At 47.3% G+C, this 20,304-nt stretch overlaps 3 protein-coding genes across 7 annotated transcripts in view; 1 reads left to right on the top strand and 2 right to left on the bottom strand.

Annotated features, from left to right (window-relative positions):
• The first annotated feature begins 1,575 nt into the window (after positions 1–1,575).
• Positions 1,576–5,379, top strand: Tcta (T cell leukemia translocation altered). 2 transcript variants are annotated; one of them, XM_028756756.1, is made up of 3 exons: positions 1,579–2,089; positions 2,430–2,484; positions 4,084–5,379. In XM_028756756.1, the coding sequence occupies exons 1-3, from the start codon at positions 1,867–1,869 to the stop codon at positions 4,124–4,126; spliced, it is 321 nt and encodes a 106-aa protein (XP_028612589.1). In that variant the 5' UTR covers positions 1,579–1,866; the 3' UTR covers positions 4,127–5,379. The 2 variants fall into 2 exon arrangements, with proteins under 2 accessions (XP_028612588.1, XP_028612589.1); XM_028756755.1 differs by lacking the exon at positions 2,430–2,484 and having other exon boundaries at positions 1,576–2,089.
• Positions 5,380–5,840: 461 nt separating this feature from the next.
• On the bottom strand, positions 5,841–10,838 carry Amt (aminomethyltransferase). The gene is made up of 9 exons (XM_028756806.1): positions 10,409–10,838; positions 10,137–10,304; positions 9,638–9,718; positions 8,674–8,805; positions 8,301–8,379; positions 7,871–8,016; positions 7,277–7,457; positions 6,768–6,923; positions 5,841–6,670 (listed from the first exon to the last, which is right to left on the bottom strand). The coding sequence occupies exons 1-9, from the start codon at positions 10,496–10,498 to the stop codon at positions 6,492–6,494; spliced, it is 1,212 nt and encodes a 403-aa protein (XP_028612639.1). The 5' UTR covers positions 10,499–10,838; the 3' UTR covers positions 5,841–6,491.
• Positions 10,839–10,951: 113 nt separating this feature from the next.
• Positions 10,952–20,304, bottom strand: part of Nicn1 (nicolin 1) — a 20,942-nt gene continuing 11,589 nt past the window's right edge. Inside the window, exons 3-10 of one of the 4 annotated variants that reach the window (XM_028756810.1) lie at positions 18,945–19,002; positions 16,028–16,700; positions 14,013–14,189; positions 13,454–13,567; positions 12,970–13,041; positions 12,470–12,574; positions 12,310–12,395; positions 10,952–11,580 (exon numbers count right to left, since the gene is read on the bottom strand). In XM_028756810.1, the coding sequence (XP_028612643.1) occupies positions 12,354–12,395; positions 12,470–12,574; positions 12,970–13,041; positions 13,454–13,567; positions 14,013–14,189; positions 16,028–16,159 (642 nt within the window). In that variant the 5' untranslated portion in view covers positions 16,160–16,700; positions 18,945–19,002 and the 3' untranslated portion in view covers positions 10,952–11,580; positions 12,310–12,353. Of the gene's footprint in view, positions 11,581–12,021; positions 12,396–12,469; positions 12,575–12,969; positions 13,042–13,453; positions 13,568–14,012; positions 14,190–16,027; positions 16,701–18,944; positions 19,003–20,304 lie in introns of those variants that run through there. The other 3 variants (XM_028756807.1, XM_028756809.1, XM_028756808.1) reach the window with 3 other exon arrangements.

Raw genomic sequence — 20,304 nt, 5'->3', positions numbered from 1 at the left:
TTGAGTTTAATTTTGAACACCAAAGTAGAAAATAAAATAGGAAAAAAACAAGCTCCATATATTTTATGTCCCTAAAAACGTCACTGGTCCAGAGAAATCTTCCAAAAACCTTCTCAGTCTTCAATTTTAAGACCTAGCCTTGTATTTTTAGTTTAATAATACTTGAGTCAAATACTCAAACTAGCCATATAAAAGGTGAAAAAAAAATCCCACATGGTGCATGCACGTTTGGACATGTGACACTAAGTGGCTAAAAATTCTCACCACATTCAGCATCCTAAAATATGAGTTTTCTCCCTTCCAAATTTGAATGAGGAATGTATCATATTATATGCATATATAATATGCAATAAACACTTTTAAAAAGAATGTCAGAAGACAGAACCACATAAATAACCAACAGGTCAAAATTTAGTGGGGACTATTAGAAAATACAAGTAGAACCAATTCTGGGACCAAAAAAAAAAAAAAAAGGTGTCAAATTTTCCACTAAAAGCAACTAAATGTTAACTTTTTTTAAAAAATCAACTTGGGAGCAAAAAACGCAATCTTATAAAACTGACCTGAAAGGAGACTCCCCCATCAGTGATTCTTAATTGAAGCCGTAACTTTAAGTAGAAATGCATCTATTTTGCTGCAACCTCGCCAAATTATCCTTAAGTGTTTTTTCGACTGGAAAATACCTTCCCCCATACAGTCATAACCGCTAAGATTTCAAAACAATCTTTTACTTACACAATCTCCAATAATACGACATTGAAAACAGAAAATCTACCCAAAGCCTCACTGTCTTCACCCGGTATAAAACCGTGATTAATGATCCACGTTCAATGTAAAAGGCAAAATGGAGTTGTAAAAGAGTTTCTTGCCTATTTCAACTCCCGACAGCCACACGCGCTTCGCAGTGGCAGGCTACCCAGCGCGGTCGCGGGCCGGCCGGGAGCCCCCGCCCAGCCCGGCGCAGCCCAGAGAGGAAGCGACGGGGAGGGCGGGCGGCTAGGGCTCCACCAGGCCCGGCCGGGCGGGGGAAGGGGGACTGGAGGCGGCGGGGCGCGCTTCCGGGGACTGCGCGGGCGGGGCCGCCGCCTCGGGAGCGGGGCCCCAGGTCAGGGGCCGGGGCGAGGGGCTGCTGGCCGAGAGCAGCAGGTGGGGCGCGACTGCGGTCAGGCGACTGGCCGGAGGCCGGAAAAGTGCCGGCCGGCCAGCCGACCAGCCGGGCCCCGAGCCGAGGCGGCTGGAGGGAACGCTCCTGCTCACCTCAAGGCGACGACTCGGAATCCAGCCTCTTCGCGCTGAGGACGCCTGTCCGCGAGTCCGCGAGCTCCGAGACAAGGACGAGGAGCTCCGTGGGAGACGGCGGGCTAAGGGAGAGAACCGACGGAAGACCGCGGGTGGCGGGCGGGGAGCGCGAGCGAACGAGGGCGGGCGGTGGCGGGAGGGCGGGGAGCGACGTGCGCGCCCCCGAGCGCCCTGCGGGCTCGAGCTGGCACCAGTCGCGGCCCCGCGCACGCGCGCACATTCTCAGTTCAGCCACGATTGCTCAAGAGCGCATCCACGCCCTAAAAGCGAGACGCTTAACCAATCATGGCAGCTGCGTGGAGCATCACGGGAACTCCGGGGCTATAAAAGACCGAGTTGCTATTTTATACTCACCGAATCACTCATCCTTTAAGCAAGCAGGGTGGGGCTGGGTGCGCCTGCGTGGTTGTAAAACCCCTCCCCAAACTGCCAACACTTCGCGCAAGCGAAGTAGATCTTCCTTGCCTTATATTACGCGTGCGCACTGACAGGCCTAACCCCGGAAGACCATACGCTTGCGCAGTAAAGACTACGGTGACAGTACACCCGGTGGGGCGCTGGCCAGTCATGGCGGAGCCTTGGGCTGGGCAGTTTCTGCAAGCTTTGCCTGCCACGGTGCTCGGAGCGCTGGGCACCCTTGGCAGCGAGTTTCTGCGGGAGTGGGAGACACAAGACATGCGAGTGACTCTCTTCAAGCTGCTCCTGCTGTGGTTGGTGTTAAGTCTCCTGGGCATCCAGCTGGCGTGGGGGTTCTACGGGAACACAGTGACCGGGTTGTATCACCGTCCAGGTGAGGCTCCCTATGAACCTCCTTGGCCTGGCTCTCCCTACCACCACCAGACTGTACCATTGGGTTCGCCTGTGTCCACATAGACTACCACTGGTCCCCCAGGAGCCTCATTGTACCCAGATTTACAGCCCCATACCATTTTACACCAGAAGCCCCTCCTGTCCAGCATCACGTTGTAACTGTTTCTCAAAACCCTTACTGGGAAATACCACTAGTCCCTAGTATCCCAGCCTCAATCTCTGTTAAACTACACGAGTGGCCCCTGACCTGACCTGGGCTAACGCCTGCTCAGATCCCCACCCTCAGCCTCCTGCAGCTCTGGGTGTGTTCCTGCCTCCAGGTCTGGGTGGCCAGAATGGATCCACACCTGATGGCTCCACACATTTCCCTTCATGGTGAGTAAATCTCTGTCTATCCCAACCCCATGCTTGACAGGCAGAGAACACTGGAGTGTTGGTAACAGGGAAGAGAGCTCTCAGGATGTGAGTGTACCAGCTTAGTGGCCTTTGTGAGAATCCTCCAAGTCTAAAGGTAGAGCTCAGGATCCTAGTCGGGGGTTCCCAGTGCCTTCAGAGCCTCTCGACAGCATATCAGTGGGGATGGATGGTGGTGTTACCGTAATTTCAGAAAGATGAAGAAGTGGCAGGTCTGTTGGAAACAAATCCCTTGGTTGGGAAGTCCTTCATTAGGAAAGCAAGAGCATCTATTCTAGGCAAGCATTGTACCACTGCAGCTATAACCCCCAGCCTAACAGTCTCTATTCTTAGCATACGACCTCATCAAGTCAGCCTCCTAATCTCTAAAAACAACAGCTTACTTATCAGGACATTTCATTCAGCTAATCTCTGAGCTTCTACCAGATGGCAGAGGTCACAGTAGGCCTGAAAACAAGGACAACACAGATCCTGCTCACAGGGGAAGCAAGAGATTTATAAGAGAAATAAGTATAGGAGCTGGAGGGGGGCCGCCCCCTCCCTCTATGATACCTAAGCTGAGACCAAAGTGGTAAAGCAGCTGGATAAGGAAAAAAAAATGGATTAAACAAGGGCCAGTAGGAAGGGAAACTGTAACTTTAGGAGTCTAGATCAGGCTGCGATTGGTGAACTTTGAGCACAAGGGCAGAAGGAGACCATGGAACAATTGAGGGGCTTATTCAACAAGATCAGTAGCCTAATCGAATTTGCCTTTATAACTTTCTTCTTATGGCAAGTAGACAAAGGGCTTCAAGAGTGAAAGCAAAATCCTAGCACTTGGGAGGCAGAGGCAGGCAGATTTCTGAGTATGAGGCCAGCCTGGTCTACAGAGTGAGTTCCAGGACAGCCAGGGCTACACAGAGAAACCGTCTTGAAAAACCAAAAAAAAAAAAAGTGAAAGCAAGACATGGTTCAGGAAGGTTGCCACTCTCTTAGGTAAGCATCATAAAGTAGGAAAATGGTAGACCTAGCAAGGACTATGAGAAATCAATAAAGAAGTCTAGAATCTGGGGGCTGGAGAGATGGCTCAGCGGTTAAGAGCACTGACTGTTCTTTTTTTTTTTTTTAAAGATTTATTTATCTTATTTATGAGTACACTGGAGCTGTCTTCAGACACACCAGAAGAGGGCATCCAATCTCATTACAGATGGTTGTGAGCCACCATATGGTTGCTGGGATTTGAACTCAGGACCTCTGGAAGAGCAGTCAGTGCTCTTAACCACTGAGCCATCTCTCCAGCCCCTGACTGTTCTTCCAGAGCTCCTGAGTTCAATTCCCAGCAACCACATGGTGGCTCACAACCATCTGTAATGGAATCTGATGTCCTCTTCTGGTGTGTCTGAAGACAGCTACAATGTACTTATATACATAAAATAAATAAATTAAAAAAAAAAAGAAGTCTAGAATCTATGATAAGCTTGTACTAAGCCCAGCTTAGCCAAGAAGGGGCTAAAGAAGAACCAATGTCAGGGACTATTCTGCTATGGATGAAATAACTTTGCTTCTCTCCATTACTTTCAGGGAAATGGCAGCAAATGAAGCTCTCAAAACTCACAGAGAATAAGGGAAGGCAGCAGCAGAAGGGTCTCCAGAGATACCGCTGGGTCTGCTGGCTCCTATGCTGTACTTGCTACTGTCCAGACCCCTTGGACAACTGCAGAGGGCTTGGGCTTGGGGGATTGGAGTACCATGATGCTTCCAGGGTAGCTTCCACTGCCTTCAGCCTTGCCTCCAACAGCTTCAAGTACTGGGCAGGTGAAGTTTGTCTCTAACAAAGGGAAAGACTTCTTGTCAAGGGTCATAGCTGAGAAACATTTTGGTTGAGGAGGTCAGTAGTCCCTTTTCTCACCTTGGCTTTTTCCTGACTTACTCATCCCCTTGGGGATGTGATCTTAGAGAAATTTGTCCTTCTAAGAAGAATCTTGAAGTTGGCCAGTTCTAAGATTTAGAAGGAAAGTCCTATAGGCCCTGGTTTCCTTGGCTTTGCTTTGTAGGCAAAAAGCCAACTAATCTTGGCCTGGACTAGGGCACCAAACCTGTCCCTCACTGGTCCAGCTAGAAAATCTTCCAGGTCTGAGGCAGGCAGAGGAAGTTATCATTTCCCAACTGACTTATTTCACTGTTCTTTTGGGGGACAAGTTGAGGTCCTGAGAGACATCTTACTAAGAGCTCCTGGTATTGGCTAGCTTCTCCACTGCTTAAGAACCCACAGGCTTTTTTGGTCTGTACTTGCCCCCTCCTAGGGAGGTACTAAGCAGTTAGTGCAATGACTTCATTGTACCCTGCTGCCTTACTACTTCCTGTCTTGACAAGGGCCTAGTCCTGAGAGTCCACCAGCATCATTTCAGCCCCTAGGAATGTCAGTAAGAGTGAGCTACACACAAATAGTTTTGGGCCCTTCACTGTGGGTCAGAAGAGGTTCCAAGGGAGTGGGTGGCCAGTGTCCCCATGAGAATACCACTTCCTGAGAGCACTATGGTTTCTAAAAGCATTGTGGTCCTGGATCTGTCTCTTTTAATGGTTGTATGCCTGTCTCTGCTGGGCTACTAGCTACCTCAGGTGTCCGCTGTCTCTTTGTTAGATGTCACATAGCCATCTGGCAGCCATTGCCTACAGAGACTTTGTAGCAGGTGTACTATAGGTGAAACTGTACTGAGCTCCTCGTGCACATGTACATACTCCAGAGATGTCATCTGTGTGGCAGAAAGATGTTCTTCACAGCCTCATGCCCACCCACTGACATCACTACAAGAGTCAAGGTCTCACATTCTACCCCAGGAGCAACTGAAGATGTGGCATATTAAAAACAGAAGTGCATCAGTGGTGTGGTTATTCAAATGACACGTGTTGTGTACAGGTGGGCAACTGGTAAGGGATCTTGGGTACATTGCCCTTAGGATCCAACATACAGCACTTTGCAGAGGTGACGGCATGGTGCCAGCTCCCTAGCGTGGTGGTGGGCTGCTCAGCAGGGGCGATATCCCCGTTAGTTTTTTGGGGACTTGGGAGTAGGAGAGATTTGGGGAACTGAGTTAGTGTCTCGTGTTTTCCAAGCTGAAGATGACCCTCAACTCCCAATACTCTTGTCTCTAACTCACAAGTGCTAGGATTACAGGGATATACCAGCACACCACTTCTATATCCCTGTAATTCTCATTAGTTAGTTCTCATATACCTGGCCCCTTTCAAGGAGATCCTACTGAGAGCCTGTCTTGGCGGCCAAGAAGACACCCCAGAAATCCAGTGACCAAAGAACAAGAAAGCTAGAGACTATGGCAAATAAGAAGGAAAGAAATTTTAATTTTTTTCAAGAGTTAGTAAAGTATAATTATTCACAACAGCTGACCGAGGTCAGCCAAGAACTAAGCCTGCCATGTCCTGCTGCACAGCAGGCTGGGTTGACTAGGGAATGTGGAAGGGTGAGTCCCATGTTTGCTCAGCCATCCCTATGTTTGCACACAGCAACAGCCTTAGCCAACACTGAGTCAGGAGTCATTTCTATCTAAGGAAAGGCAGGAGTATGCATTCATGGAAAGCAGAGTGGAGAAGGTACCTAAGCGCACACTGTCCACAGAGATAGTCCTTTGAAATTAGAGAAACCATAGAGAGGTAGGTGAGCAGGTGTTATCCTCTGCACAGAGGCAGACCTTTGTTCCATAGCCAGCACCAGGCAGGTCAAGGTTAGTGGGATTGTGGACTAAAATAGGACATTAAGTAAGGTGATTTGTCATTTAAACATTGTCCCTAAAATTGGAATGGTTTGTAAGGGAAAGAGTCTAGATGGGATTCTCTCCCCAACCCTAAGCAGACCCAGCAAACTTCACTCAGCTTCCACCCCTGGGAGTTGTACTCCCCTGTTCTGACTAAGCGCTATGGAATGCCCTCTAGAGAAATCCTCCTGGAGGGACTGGCTTTCCCATGGGCCATCTTCACTTGAGAGTATAGTAGTTTGTGGGCACAAAGGGCATTTTGCTAACCACTGCCATTTGCTGCTTCCGCCGAACCTCCACCAGCAGCTGTGTCCCTGGCCGACTGTACTTGAATGGCACATAACCCATCGCCACGTTCTTCTTCAGGCTGGGTGAAGGGCAGCCACTGGTCACTGTACCTGTCCAGGCATAGGCCGTAGGTTAACACCACTCTGCCAGCTCAATAGCACTATCCTGGACACCTGCCAGTCAGTGTCCCCATCCTAGACCACTTACCAATCACAGTGCCTTCTGTGTTCAAAATAGGACTGTGTGCTCTCACTGGAGCGCCTTCACATATCAACCCTACACGTTTCTGCTCCACCTCACCCTTCAGCTGGGGAATAATGATTTTGGCTCCTGGGAAGTCCATAGCAATTCGCCGGCGCTTCCCTGGAACATAACACACCAGATTGTAAGCCACAGTCCACAGAAGCCCTAAGCACAGGAAGTCTTTACTACTAAGACCCCAAGTGACGTCCATTAAGCATCACTTGGGCTCTTGGGCTCTATTCTTCCCCTGAATTACAGTCAGTCAACCAACCATCATCTACCCTCTAGAAGCCATATGTAGGATACTCAGTTTATAATAAGCAAAGCCACAGAAGCACCTTCAAGGAATAAAGGCGCAGCAAGGCTGAGTCACTTGTTCCAGCCTATACAACCTTAGGAGTAGTCATGGGCTAGCTGGTTTCATTAAAGGGTATTCTAGCTCTTGGGACCCCTTGAATGTTAGCCCAACTCACCCAGTGTCCAGCTGAGGCTGCCCTCCACAGGTGTGGTATGTTCATCAATGTCATTCCCATACAGACAGAGGCCTGCCTCCAGGCGCAGGCTATCTCGGGCTGCTAGTCCTGCCAGCTTTACCTCTGGGTTTTTCATCAGAGCAGTTGCCAAGTGGACTGCCCCTACTGCTGGCACTGAAATCTGCACAAAGGAACAGAGAGCTGATGGGCAGTGTCTTGAATCCTATAACTATGTTTACCGCTTTTGGTCGTGTAGGAGTAAGTCTCTGCCACTGCAGTATAGCCTCCATTGACCCCTACTCCTACCCTTCTGTCTGAGACAGTTAGCCAAGGTGGGTCTGTAATTTATGATTCTACTGTTTCTATTTCCCAGGTTCTGGGATTATAGGCATGTGCTATCTGATCCATGCTTTACAACTACATGTTTTTTGTCTTAGGATTTTAATTTTGTTTTGGCTTTGTTTTCTTTGAGATATGTTCTCACTATATAGTCTTGGTTAGCCTGAAATTCACTATGGAAACCTAGCCACCTTGAATTAAGATCTTCCTGCTAGGAATGTGAGTACCACATAGAGTAACTATTTCTTGACATACCTCAACACCATCCTCTCCTGTGTAGCCACAGCGGGTCACACGACAGCCAGACACACCGAATACCTCCATTACAGCACTGGTCATGAAGGGCAGTTTCCTCATATCATCTGTCACGCCAGCCTGTAACACCTGTGCTGCAGTGGGTCCTAGCCCAAAGAAAATAACCAAGAGAGTTGGACCCCACACCCCTGAACAACAGCCCTTATTTAGAAAGCAAAACAGGTCCCTAGCAAGCCCAACTCTGCAATGGAGAGAGAATGCACTTGTCCCTAGCCCATGGACAGCCTTGCAGGAGGTAGGAGGAAAGAAACAAAGCTTAACTTTGTAATTGTGTGTGCAATATCATGCCATCCATACCTTCCTCTATAGCCTCCATGCAAATAAAGCAGGAAGGCAAGGGCTAGCCCTAGCTCCAACCTGGCACTCTCACCTTGCAGAGCTAACAGGGCATTATCTACCACCTCCAGGCCTACATCACTGCCCCTGTTCTGGAACTCCTTGACCTTGTCCTGAAATATAAAATAGAAACACGTCAGTGTCTGTGACCATTATTGAACTCCTCCTATAGATTGAGCATTGCAGACCCTTCCCCTCACCAGAGGATGCTCATTTCAGGGTGAGCGGTATCTCCCCACCTCCTCTAGTCCCCATCCCCAAACTCTGGTGTGTACCAGGGAGGGCCTACTCTTCAGTCTAATGACTATTCTCTTATTCAGAGTCATTTTCTGAGGCCCTATCTGCACTGAGAGCGTCTTTATAAACAAAGAACACAAAGTACCTAGAATAAAGTGCAGCGCCTGTACCTGCATGAGAGCCAAGTCCTTGTCCCGGCAGCCAGCATTGGATACTACATACAGGTGCCCCTCAGAAGTGTTGGTCACAATCAGGTCGTCTAAGATGCCTCCAGCTTCATTGGTAAACAGAGATAGCATTCCCTGTAAGTAAAGCAGAGCATCCTTTGTCTCCAGGTCCAGGAAGCCAAAGACAAGTGTGAGCCAGAAACATACTTAAATCCATTCAGCTACAGCAAACTCATAAACACAGTCCTTGGTAAAAGGTACAAAGTAAGTCTCAAGGCTAGGACCTTAGATCTTCATCTGTCAAGTAAATCCTCATCCCTCCCATTTTAGGGGGTCTCCCAGACTAGTAGGACCTTCAGCTTCCTCACTACTCAGTTCTTAGAAACCCATTTCATGCTGGGCAGTGGTGGCACATGCCTTTAATCCCAGCACTTGGGAGGCAGAGGCAGGTGGATTTCTGAGTTTGAGGCCAGCCTGGTCTACAGAGTGAGTTCCAGGACAGCCAGAACTACACAGAGAAACCCTGTCTCGAAAAACCAAAAAAAAAAAAAAAAAACATACTCACTTTATAAGACCTAGGAACTACTTACGGCTTCACCCCGCCCAGCTAACTCCACCCCTATGCCAACCTCCAGGGTTAAAAGCTTCAAAAACCATCTTCATGATCTTCCCAGGCTCCCACCACTTTCTTCAGCAATGTCTTAAGCTGGCCTTAGCCTTGCGGCTGGAGGGACAAAACCTGAGACTGATAGATCACACGAACCACTTAGGGATCTTGGAAAAACCAAGGTTCTGGCTCAGCAGGTCCAGAGCAGTGCCTTAGCATATTGAAGATGGAGAGGCTCCTGGTTTAAGGACCACACTTTATCTGAGTGTCTTTGTGCCTCTTAACACTTGAGGCAAGGACTTAAGCTGTTTACTGGCACGTGACTAAAAACACCCTTGAAAAGAAGTAAAATGGGCCCACCTGGTTAGGCCTTAGTTCCGCAATGTCTCCAACCACTATACTCTCCAGCAACTTCACTCGGTCACAGCCAAATATCTTGGTCTAGGGAAAACAGGGAAAGCTCCAGGCCATTGCAATATCCGTAATCTAAAGGACTCCAAGACAAGCATCCTCTAGCCTCACACAACACAGTCCAGCCTGAAAGTGACTGATTAGTCTTCTGGTTCCAGAGAGGGCAGAGGTCCTACCTTCTCAACTCCTCTATCCTTCCCAGCCTCGGTGTGAGTGGTGATCGAGCAAGGTCTAAAAATTCAAGGAGACCTAACACCTTACTGAGATACCCAACCAATTTCCAAACCATCAGATCTAGTGAGCCCCAGGGCATTAAAACACACCACAGGAGCAAGCAGGTCTCCTGAGTTAGCCCTCTAGAGTCCCTAACACTTTAAGATATCCTCAAACAAAGCTGCAGAGTACAGTACTGTAGATAGGGAAGTAGGCCCCAGCCTCCCTGACTCACCTGTAGCATGTGGGACACATCAAAGAGAGAGCAGTGCTGGCGTGTGTGCAGGTGTGAATCAATGTGACTGTCACGATACTGCACAGGTAGACTCCACCCTGCAAAGGCCACCATTTTCCCTCCATGGGCTAGGTGGAAGTCATAGAGTGGAGTCCTGCGGAGCACATCCTGTGGACAGCCAGACTTAATGCCACCAGGGCCCCAGTCACCATCAGGTTCCTTCTCCCCCACCCTCCAAGACCAGTAACAAACTCCAGCACCCTTTATCCCACCTGTGCAGAACTGAGTGGGCGACTCTGGACCAAGGGTTGTGCTTGCAGGCGAAAACCCAGAGGGGCTAGCACACTGACTGTCCGCTGCATCGTGGCCCGAAACTGGTGCAGCCGGCACACTGAGGCCACTACTCTGCCAGGCACGCTGGGAGTTGTAGTCCAAACCCAGCCTGGACAGGTCTTTCTAGTCTGCAGGGGATGGGAAGGGGCGGGAAGCCCATAGGGCAGGCTGGGATTTAAAACTGAGGCTGACTCCCATTGGCCTCAGGCTCTAACTTAAACTAATCAAAACAAGCCAGGCAGTTCAGAGCAGAATAGGCTGCCTAGAACCAGAATTGGGGGTTAGAACACCATGCCTCCAGAAGGTCAAAGTTCTCCAAATAGTTGAAAAGCCTGAATTACACATTCAGGTCAAGTAGCAGTGGGAGATACAGCAATCAATGGAGGGTGAAGCCCCAGGGTGGCTAGCACAGCAGTTTTGCAGCCTAGCCTTTTATAATGGTCTCTAGCTCTACCGCTAGGCACAAGCAGCCAACACAGTCATGTATTCCACAAGTATTTATTGATCCTGCTGCACACTAGCTCCAGTTCTGGGAACTTAGGAACACAGCTGTGAACTATGCACAGTCCCTGCCACCTCAGGATCCTCTTTACTCGTTCCTACTGAGGACCATTGTTCCCTGAACACAGGGCTATAGAAATGATCCTTTCAGTGGGGCTTAAACTATGACCCTGTATGTGAAGACGGGACCTTCAAGAGGGCTGTCTCGGGGATGCAGGGTAGCTATCAAAGGTGGCCAGACTTTCCCAGAAAACCGCTGCACACACTCATATCCAATTGTCCAGTTCCGAGACACCTTGCAGCACGGCTTAATAATAGTTCCCAGGGACAAAGCCAGGAAGAACAAGAGGAAAACAGAGTTTGTTCACAGGAAAGAGCAGCGGTCTTCTTCATTTAGTGGTAATGGAGGTACCTCCACCTCAGTGAGTATCAGTAGGGTGGCTTGGACACCCTACCTCAGGGGTGCTCTCTCATCACCCTGAGCATGATGGGCAGAAGCAACTGAAAGGACAGGGATCATGGATGTGCTTCAAGCTGAGTCTGATGACAAGTAGGCCAGAGGGAGGACTCATTCTCCAGGTCCAGTTGTGCCAACAGCACCTGTCCAGAACTGATACAGAGCACTTTCCAGGAGCCAGCTTACGAACGTAAGAATCACAGCTCCCAGCAATCTCATCTTCACCTCCCAGGCTGGTAGCAGACAATTTCAAAATGGGTTTTTTTTCTTCCTTCCTTCCTTCCTTCCTTCCTTCCTTCCTTCCTTCCTTCCTTTTCTCCTTCCTTTCTTTTCTTTCTTTCTTTTCTAATATAGAGTCTCACTATGTAGCCCTGATTGGCCTGGGATTCACTGTGTAGACCAGGCTGGTCTTGAACTCACAGAATGCTAAGATGGAAGGTGTGTGCCATGCCTGGCTCTAGGATGTTTTTTTTTTTTCATGAATATAATACAAAAGGACAAAGGCTACTAGCAGAAGCAGAGGAATGAATAGAGAGTGTGTCTTCCTCAAGCTTCACAGGTCATGAGTGTCAAAACATCAGTGGCTTCCTTGGCTATGTGTGACAAGTTTATCTCAGCAATGGGGGGAAATGGTAGCAGACTGGGGTATACGTATTGACAGGACAGGCAAGAGGAGCTCAAGGATTCTAATTAGAACCAGTGAAGTCTGAGAGGAAGAGACTGAATTTACATGTCAGACAGTCAAAGACAGAAAGTGCCCCCACTAGGAATTCATGCTAAAACAACTGGATAAGTGTCAAGAATTCCCAATCTGTAGATTTTGTCCAGATAGAACTTGGATGCACAGGGAACATGCTTCGGCCTCTGGTGGCCAAACCCCACCTAGATGAGCGCAGAAGGCCAGTGTCTCAAGTAGAAGCAGCTGCTCATGTGTAGGAGAGTAAATTCAGATCATAACAGCCATCCACCTGCAATACAAGAGACCATCAGTGCTGAGATGCTCAGAGCGATGTAAGCCAGGCCGAGGGACACAGTAACTCACATCGAAGCGGCCGATCCTTGTGGAAGTATGACTAGCCCGAATCATCTCTGTCAGCGCCCACATCTGCTGCACCTCAGAGGAGACTCTGCTGGGATCCGGGAGACCCTGCTCCAGAAGGAAGGAACAGTGGTCACGAATCTCTCCCCAGAAGTGCTCTTACAGATATAAGCTATCGGGCACTCCAGATGAAACTAGTAACATTCCTGGATAACTTGCAGAACAGTTATGGCCTGATATTCATTAAACAGATCCATGCTTAAACCAGGGATGAGGGATGACTCAAAGCCCACAGACCACCCAAGAAGACATTGAACCATAGGCCCTGGGTCCAGTCTCAAATGTCTGTGGTGTTGGGAATCAAACCCAGGACTTTGTGCATGCTAGGTAAGTACTCTACCACTGAGCTACATCCCCTGGCAGCTCCAGGATAGCCAGAGGCTCTGTTTGTGCTCCTGACATTAGAACAGTGAATATGTGGCTAATACCCAGTGTTAGCTTACCTCAAGGCGAGGAACAGGCTGCTCATTGGACACTGGATGGGAAAGCCACTTGGGGAACGCCAAGGAGGGGCTCTGCAAAGCAAAGGCACACTGACCTAACTGAGGCAGAATCTAAGAGCTCTGGTACCTGAGAGCAAAGAAAAGGACCCTTGAGCCTAAGACCCTGGGAAATCCATGTTTAGAAACATGTAACATCAAAGGGACCCTCAGATTACTAAACTCTTCTGTTGTGCAGAACGGGAACCAATGAACATAAGCGAAAAAAGCACATCCCAGCACCTACAGGTAGCCTGTGGTCTCAAAGGCCAGGGGATGCTGACACAGAACTGCACCTTTGATCATGAATTCCTGCACTCACATTCCAGCTTCCTTGGGAATCTCACCATCCTTGTCAGTGCCCCACCCCAGTGCCGTACCTCTCCTAGCCAGAGTTAGAAGCTTTTACGGTAAAAGGGTAGCCAGTAGGTTTTGGAGAGTCACTTGCCTTTGGTCCCTGCTGGTAGATCTGCAGCTCCTCCACTGTGAAAGACAACCATAGTGGTGATGGCTGCCGCAGAATCAGTCGCAGCTCCAGCACTCTGGTCATGTCACACAGCATCTGGTACACATATAAAAGGAATACACCCTCCTGAGCAGGAGTAGTGCTGCATGCTTTTAATCCTAGCCCTGGGGAGGCAGAGGCAGGCAGTTCCTTTCTCTAAGTTCAAGCCTAGCTTGTTCTACAAAGGAAGTTCCAGGATAGCCAGGGCTGCACAGAGAAAACCTGTCTCAAAAACAAAACAAAAATTTTAAAAAAACAAATATATAAAATAAAAGACCCACCGAAGACCCAGCTCATTTACCAAGAACCTCCCAATCTACAGTAAAACCAAATGCTTCTCCAAGCCATTATGAAGGACAGAGCAGTGGCCCCTCCAAAGTATCTGCCTGAAAGCCATAGTCCGGCCCAGTTTTACCCCACTCTTCCCTCCTGCTTTCCTGCCCAATCCATAGTCAGGAAGTCCTCATCTAGGATTCCCTGGCCATACTGAGGCCCAGCTGACCTGGTGTTTGAACAGTGATACATACTCCTGGGCTCCCTCCTCACTGTGTGGATCAGGCATCAAACAGTAGTCCCGCAGACAAGTTACCCACTTGGCTGGTGTGTGCATTGAGTTTTGTTGACGGACACGGATGCTCAGAAAAGCTGTGTAGTAATTCTTAAATGTGATCTCCTGCAACTAGAATACACATGACCCACCATAAGAAATGAGGCCCAGAGATACCATCTCCTCCTGTTGGAATGTTCACTTTTGCTAAATAATTCAACAAACACAACTTTGCTTTCCTAAAAGTGCTCACAGATCTGTAAGTCATGCAAACAAACCCTATCCCAACATATCTGAGATGGTATCAGAGATCAGAACCTTAACTCCGAAAAAAGCAGAAAACGGACATGTGAAACCTGAATGAGGATGAGCTTGCTAAGTGGACCAATGAAGACAGGTAAGATAATATATTGGGCAGAGGATGTGGCTCAGTTGGTACAGTGCTTGCCTTGGCTAGCATGTTTGAAGTTCTATGCTAGATGCTCAGTACAGCATAAACCAGGTGTATGATGTATACCTGTAATGTCAACGCTTGGGAGGTAGAGGCAGGAGGATCAGAAGTTCATGATAAGCCTCAGCTATTCTTTTTTTTTTTTTTTTTTTTTTTTTTTTTGGTTTTTCGAAACAGGGTTTCTCTTTGTAGCCCTGGCTGTCCTGGAACTCACTCTGTAGACCAGGCTGCCCTCAAACTCAGGAATCCACCTGCCTCTGCCTCCCAAGTGCTGGGATTAAAGTCATGAGCTACCACTGCCCAGCAAGCCCCAACTATTCTTGGCCACTCTGGGATTTCTGAGATTTCCCCAACCCTCCCAAGAGTAGCATATTTTAAAAAGTACCAGAGTGAGAGAACTTGAGAATCTAGTATGTCATTCAGCCTGGTAATAGCAGAGGTTCTCTCCCCATCTCTCTCTCAGAAGTAGCAGACTTAGACCAGAACAAGAATAGTAGAATCGTGCACTGTAGGGAAGGGGGAGCCAGTGGGCTGGGCAGCCTAGAGTACCAACTGCCATAGCAGTAGTTTCCATCACTGGATGCACACCAGCATCACCTATGGAACTTAAAACAAAACAAAAACAATCAAACACAGATATCAGGACTAGGGAGATGGCTCAGCAATTACGAGTACTTGGTGCTCTTGCAGAGAACCAGGTCTGGTTGCCAGCACCTACATGGCACCCTACAGCTGTTCATAACTCCAGTTCCAGGGGATTCAGAACCTTCTTCTGGCCTCTACTAGTACCAGTCATGCAGAAAGTATACAAGCATACATGCAAACACAACATTGATAAATTTAAAATAAAACTTTTTAAAATAAAAATATGGATGTCAAAGATCCACCTCGAATACACTGACTCGGATTTTCCAGGGGCAGATCAATTAACTAGGTTTCCCGAGCCCATGGTAAGCAACATCTTGAGAGAGAATGACATACTGTAACACTAAGCATATAGGGCCAAGAGGGTGGGTGAGGAAAGAATTATATGCCATTAGAGGTAGGCTTTGTCCTATGTTGAGATCATGCGATGCCCTGTCCCTGTCAGCTGAGATGGAAGTGCAACTAGGGATTGGAGACAAGTCACTAGGAGGACCTAGATGAAGGCTAGGTTGCACCTGAGCTGTAGCCGGGGCCATTGGAACAGGTACATTTACACCATTATTTATCGATCCCAGTAATGGCAACAATCAAATACCCTCTCACTTGCTCTGAGGGTACAAAATTGTTCAAAATTATATTTCCAGTGATATCCTGGGCACCGAGAAGAGATGCTGAAGAGAAATAAGACGGGAAACTCTAATCTATTTAATAAAGTCTATTAATAGAGACGGTAAATGCTTCTGAATAGGGCCAATTCGCAAAAGCAAGAGACACTGTAGAGGCTGTGTAAATGCCCAGGAAACGCCCAAGTTACTAGGTATTATTCCCCGCCCAGAAGCCTTGATCGCGTCTTGGGGGAGGGGGGGTTACTCACCTCGAAAGGCGCGATGTTGGGGAAAGTGACATCGACGACCAGCACGCCAGGCCGACCTTGGGAAGTCCTCATGTCGCCCACTTGCAGGGCTACGGTGCTTTTGACATGACAGGGTACCAACACGCGGGACATGATTTGGAAGGCTATAAGCAAGCGAAATCACCGCTAACAGTCTCCATCCAACCACTAGTCCTTATTGGCGTCGCCTATCAACCAAAAGAACTACAACTCCCAGGTGACATAACGCTTGTAACAGTCCAGCCAATCACCGATGCTCAGGGCGGGTCAAGAGTCGGAAATGCCAGCGGAAGTTCTTCTTCAACCAATCACCCTCGCTACTGTAAGCCCCTCCCGGGCTGCTCCGGGCAACCGTCGAGCCGTTCTTTATCCAAGGGATTCAGAATGCCTTGGGCTGGCTTAAACCACCCTTTTTAAATTCTGCTACTTTGTTAGGTTAAGATGTGTAAAACAATCAGACGTTTAGTGGTGCTCGCTTTTAATCCTAGCGCGTGTGAGGAAAAGACAGGCGGGTTTCTGAGTTCGAGGCCAGCTTGGTCTACAGAGAGAGTTCCAGGATAGCCAAGGTTGTTCCACAAAGAAACTGTCTCTCCGTAGCATCCACAAGATCCATCTGGGTACAACTGTCTGTAATTCCAGACCTAAGGGATATGACCTTTGGAACAATTGTTTTTTTAAAAACTTCAAACTAGATCAGTGCAAGTCTTTAATCCCAACATTGAGGAGGCAGAGTCAGAAGCAGGTGAATCTCTGGGAGTTTGAGACCAATCTGATCTACAGAGTTCCAAACCAATCCCGTCTCAAAAAAGCGGGGGGTGGGGGGGACGACAAGATGTGTGAATTCACTCCTGTAATCCCAGCTAAATTGTGAAATTTAGTTAAAAAATAAAAAGCCAGGCATTAGTGACGCTTTAGTTAACCCAATACTTGGAAGGTAGAAGCAGAATCAGGAAGATCAGAGATTCAAGGCTAATCCCATTAATGTAGCAGGTTTCAGGCTAGCTTGGGCTATGTGAGGCCCTAGCTAGAAAAGGAAGAAAGCAAAACAGCCATAAATTGGTTGACTGGGGAAGAGGCTTGGTTTGGGATTCGTTCATTTTTTTGAGATAAGATTTCAGATGTAGTTGAGGCTGACCTCAAATTCACAAAGATCTAACTGTCTCTGCTTCCTTAATTCTGGGACTAAAGGTGTGCATCACCATGCCAACCTATCGAGTTTTCTTTTTACATTTTATATTGAGGCATTTGGGAACATTAAAGAATCTGGGGTATATGGTCAGGAATTTCGGCCCATGCAGCAGGAGATAGATGGCTTAGCAGTTAAAAGCCCTTGCTACTTTTCCAGAGGACTAAATTTAATTCCCAAAGCTCCCATCAGGCTCCAATGAATGCCTGTAACTTCAATCCTCTCTTCTGGCCTCTGAGGCAAGTTTAAACTTATATGTATATATCCTTACACAGACCCTTGTGCATGTGTGTACACAAATTTAAAATTAAGCCTGGCAGTGGTGATGCACACCTTTAATCCCAGCATTCAGGAGGCAGAGGTAGGTAGATCTCTGTGAGTTTTGAGGCCAGCCTGGTCTACAGAGCAAGTTCCAGGACAGCCAAGACTACAGAGAGGAGCCCTGTCTTTGTGTATATGCGGTGGGGAGTGGGATTTCTGTGAAATGAGCCAGTGAGTAGAAGTACTTGCTATGCAAGCTTGAGGACCTGAGTTCGAATCCCCAGAACCCATGTTAAAAATAAAAGAAAGCTGGGTATGACTGTGCATGTCTGTAACACTAGCATTTGGCAGGGTAGAGACAAAAGAATCCTAGGAGCTCAATGGACAGCCAGCCTAGCCAAATAGGGAAATTCTAGTTCAGTGAGAGATTGTGAAAGGAGTAAGGCAGACAGGCATAGAGGAAGACTCCTTCCTCTGACCTCCACATCTTGGAGCACAGGCATGTATACCCACACATACACGCACATTGAACCGAAGACAACATATATACATAATGCACAAAAAATGTAATTAAAATTTAAACAATATTTTTTAATTAAACAAGTTACTGAGAAATAGCAGCATGATGGATATAAGCCAAAATTGTACTCTTGTTAAAGAAGAAATTATAGAAAGCTATAGTTTCTGGTTAAGCTCCCACACCATTTCCTGACAGTCTAGGCTAAAAATAAAAATGGAGTCATTCGTACTAAAGGTCCACGTCACCAAGATGAAATTAAACTGTTTATCTGAATTTCCAAGAAGTCAAGATTAGAAAAACAGCAGCCAGCTTTCGCAAACAGATCAGTTTGAATTGGCACAATAGTGTTCCATCTACCTTAACCCAAACACAAAAATGGTAACATGATGTTAACTGTTTTGCTTCTTTGTATCCACTTTATACTGAAAATAACTTTGAAGTAACCAACCTACTTTTTGTTTCAGTTTCTACTCTCTTTAGTCCTTTTCTGTCTACGAAGCCAACCTCTTATGCTAGGTTTTGAGTTTTGTTATGTTTCATTTTTGAATCTTCTTATATAGCTCTTAAATTCACAATCCTGGGAGAGATCTGTGCCATCACATAGAATTTTTAATCTATTATTATCACGCAATAATGTAGCTGCCCCAGCTTTCTTTTGGTAACTATTTTTATGCTACATACTTCTCATACTTTTACATGTAACTTCTTTGTGTACTTACATCCAAAGTGATCGTCCTTGCTAGGCATGAGGTATATACCTGTAATTCCAGAACTCAGGAGGTGGAAGGCAAGAGTATATCCTTGAGTTCAAGGCCAGCCTGCTATGCTTCCTGTGTTCCAGGATCATCTTGGTTCAGGTTGGAGGAGACAGTTCAGAGGTAAAAAGCTCCTGTCACCATGCCTCATGGCAAGTCTGACAGAAGCAAACTCACCTGAAAGGTGAGGAGAGGGCAAATTCCTGCAAGTTGTCTTCTGGTCTATGCTTGTACACTAGACATAATGAATAAATAAATGAACACATAAACGAAGACATGAATTAAAAAGAATAATCTAAATAAATATATGGGGACTAGGGGGATAGCTTAGTTGGTAGAGTGGGTTGTTGTTGTTGTTGTTGTTGTTGTTGTTTGGTTTTTCGAAGTTTACACAGGGTTTCTCTGTGTAACACTAGCTGTCCTGGAACTCACTCTGTAGATCAGGCTGGCCTTGAACTCAGAGATCAAGCCTCTGCCTCCCAAGTGGAGTGGTGGGATTAGAGGAGTAGTCCACCACCGTTCAGGTGACTCAGAAGGAGGAGTCAGACACAGTTGATCTCTGAGTTTGAGGTCAGCCTAGTCTACAGAGCAAGCATCCCAAGCCATGCCGTATAGTGAATCCTTTCTCAAAAAATAAACAAACATGAAACCTTTCTCAAAAAAAAAAGGAAATAAATAAATGCCAGAAGTGGTGTTGTGGGTCTGTAATCCCAGCACATGGGAAGTCATATAGGAGGATCCTGAGTTCAAGACCAGCCTCAGATACATAGCAAGGTCAAGTCCAAAGACAGCTGGGCTACATGAGAGTTTATTTTAAAACACACGAAAATTATGGTTGGAGAGATGGCTCAGTGGTTAAGGGAACTGGCTGTTCTTGCAGAGGACCTGGGTTCAATTCCCAGCATCTATACGGTCGCTCAGGATCCTCCTGTAACTCCAGTCTCAGGAGATCTGATGGCCAGGCATGGTGCACAGACATACATTCAAGTAAAACATTCAGACACTTAAAAATAAGTAAAAGAAAAGGGTGGGGGCAGTGCTCAGTGGTAGAACACTTGCTGGCATTATGTAGGTCCCTGGCTTAACCTCCAGTACTACTAATAAACAAACAAACATCTACTGTATAGCAGGACTTGGCCTCTCATGTTTATGGTGTTATTTCCAACAATTAGAATAAAGCCTAGCCAGGGGGTGGTGGCGCACGCCTTTAATCCCAGCACTTGGGAGGCAGAGGCAGGCAGATTTATGAGTTCGAGGCCAGCCTGGTCTACAGAGTGAGTTCCAGGACAGCCAGGGCTACACAGAGAAACCCTGTCTCAAAAAACCAAAGAAGAAGAAGAAGAGGAAGAAGAGGAAGAAGAGGAAGAAGAGGAAGAAGAGGAAGAAGAGGAAGAAGAGGAAGAAGAGGAAGAAGAGGAAGAAGAGGAAGAAGAGGAAGAAGAGGAAGAAGAGGAAGAAGAGGAAGAAGAGGAAGAAGAGGAAGAAGAGGAAGAAGAGGAAGAAGAGGAAGAAGAGGAAGAAGAGGAAGAAGAGGAAG

The sequence above is a fragment of the Grammomys surdaster genome, unplaced genomic scaffold (assembly GCF_004785775.1).
Source record: "Grammomys surdaster isolate TR1022 unplaced genomic scaffold, NIH_TR_1.0 126131, whole genome shotgun sequence".
In the NCBI taxonomy this organism is placed as follows: Eukaryota; Metazoa; Chordata; class Mammalia; order Rodentia; family Muridae; genus Grammomys; species Grammomys surdaster.
The sequence above is the reverse complement of the archived record's forward strand: the minus strand, read 5'-3'. Positions and strand labels throughout refer to the sequence as shown.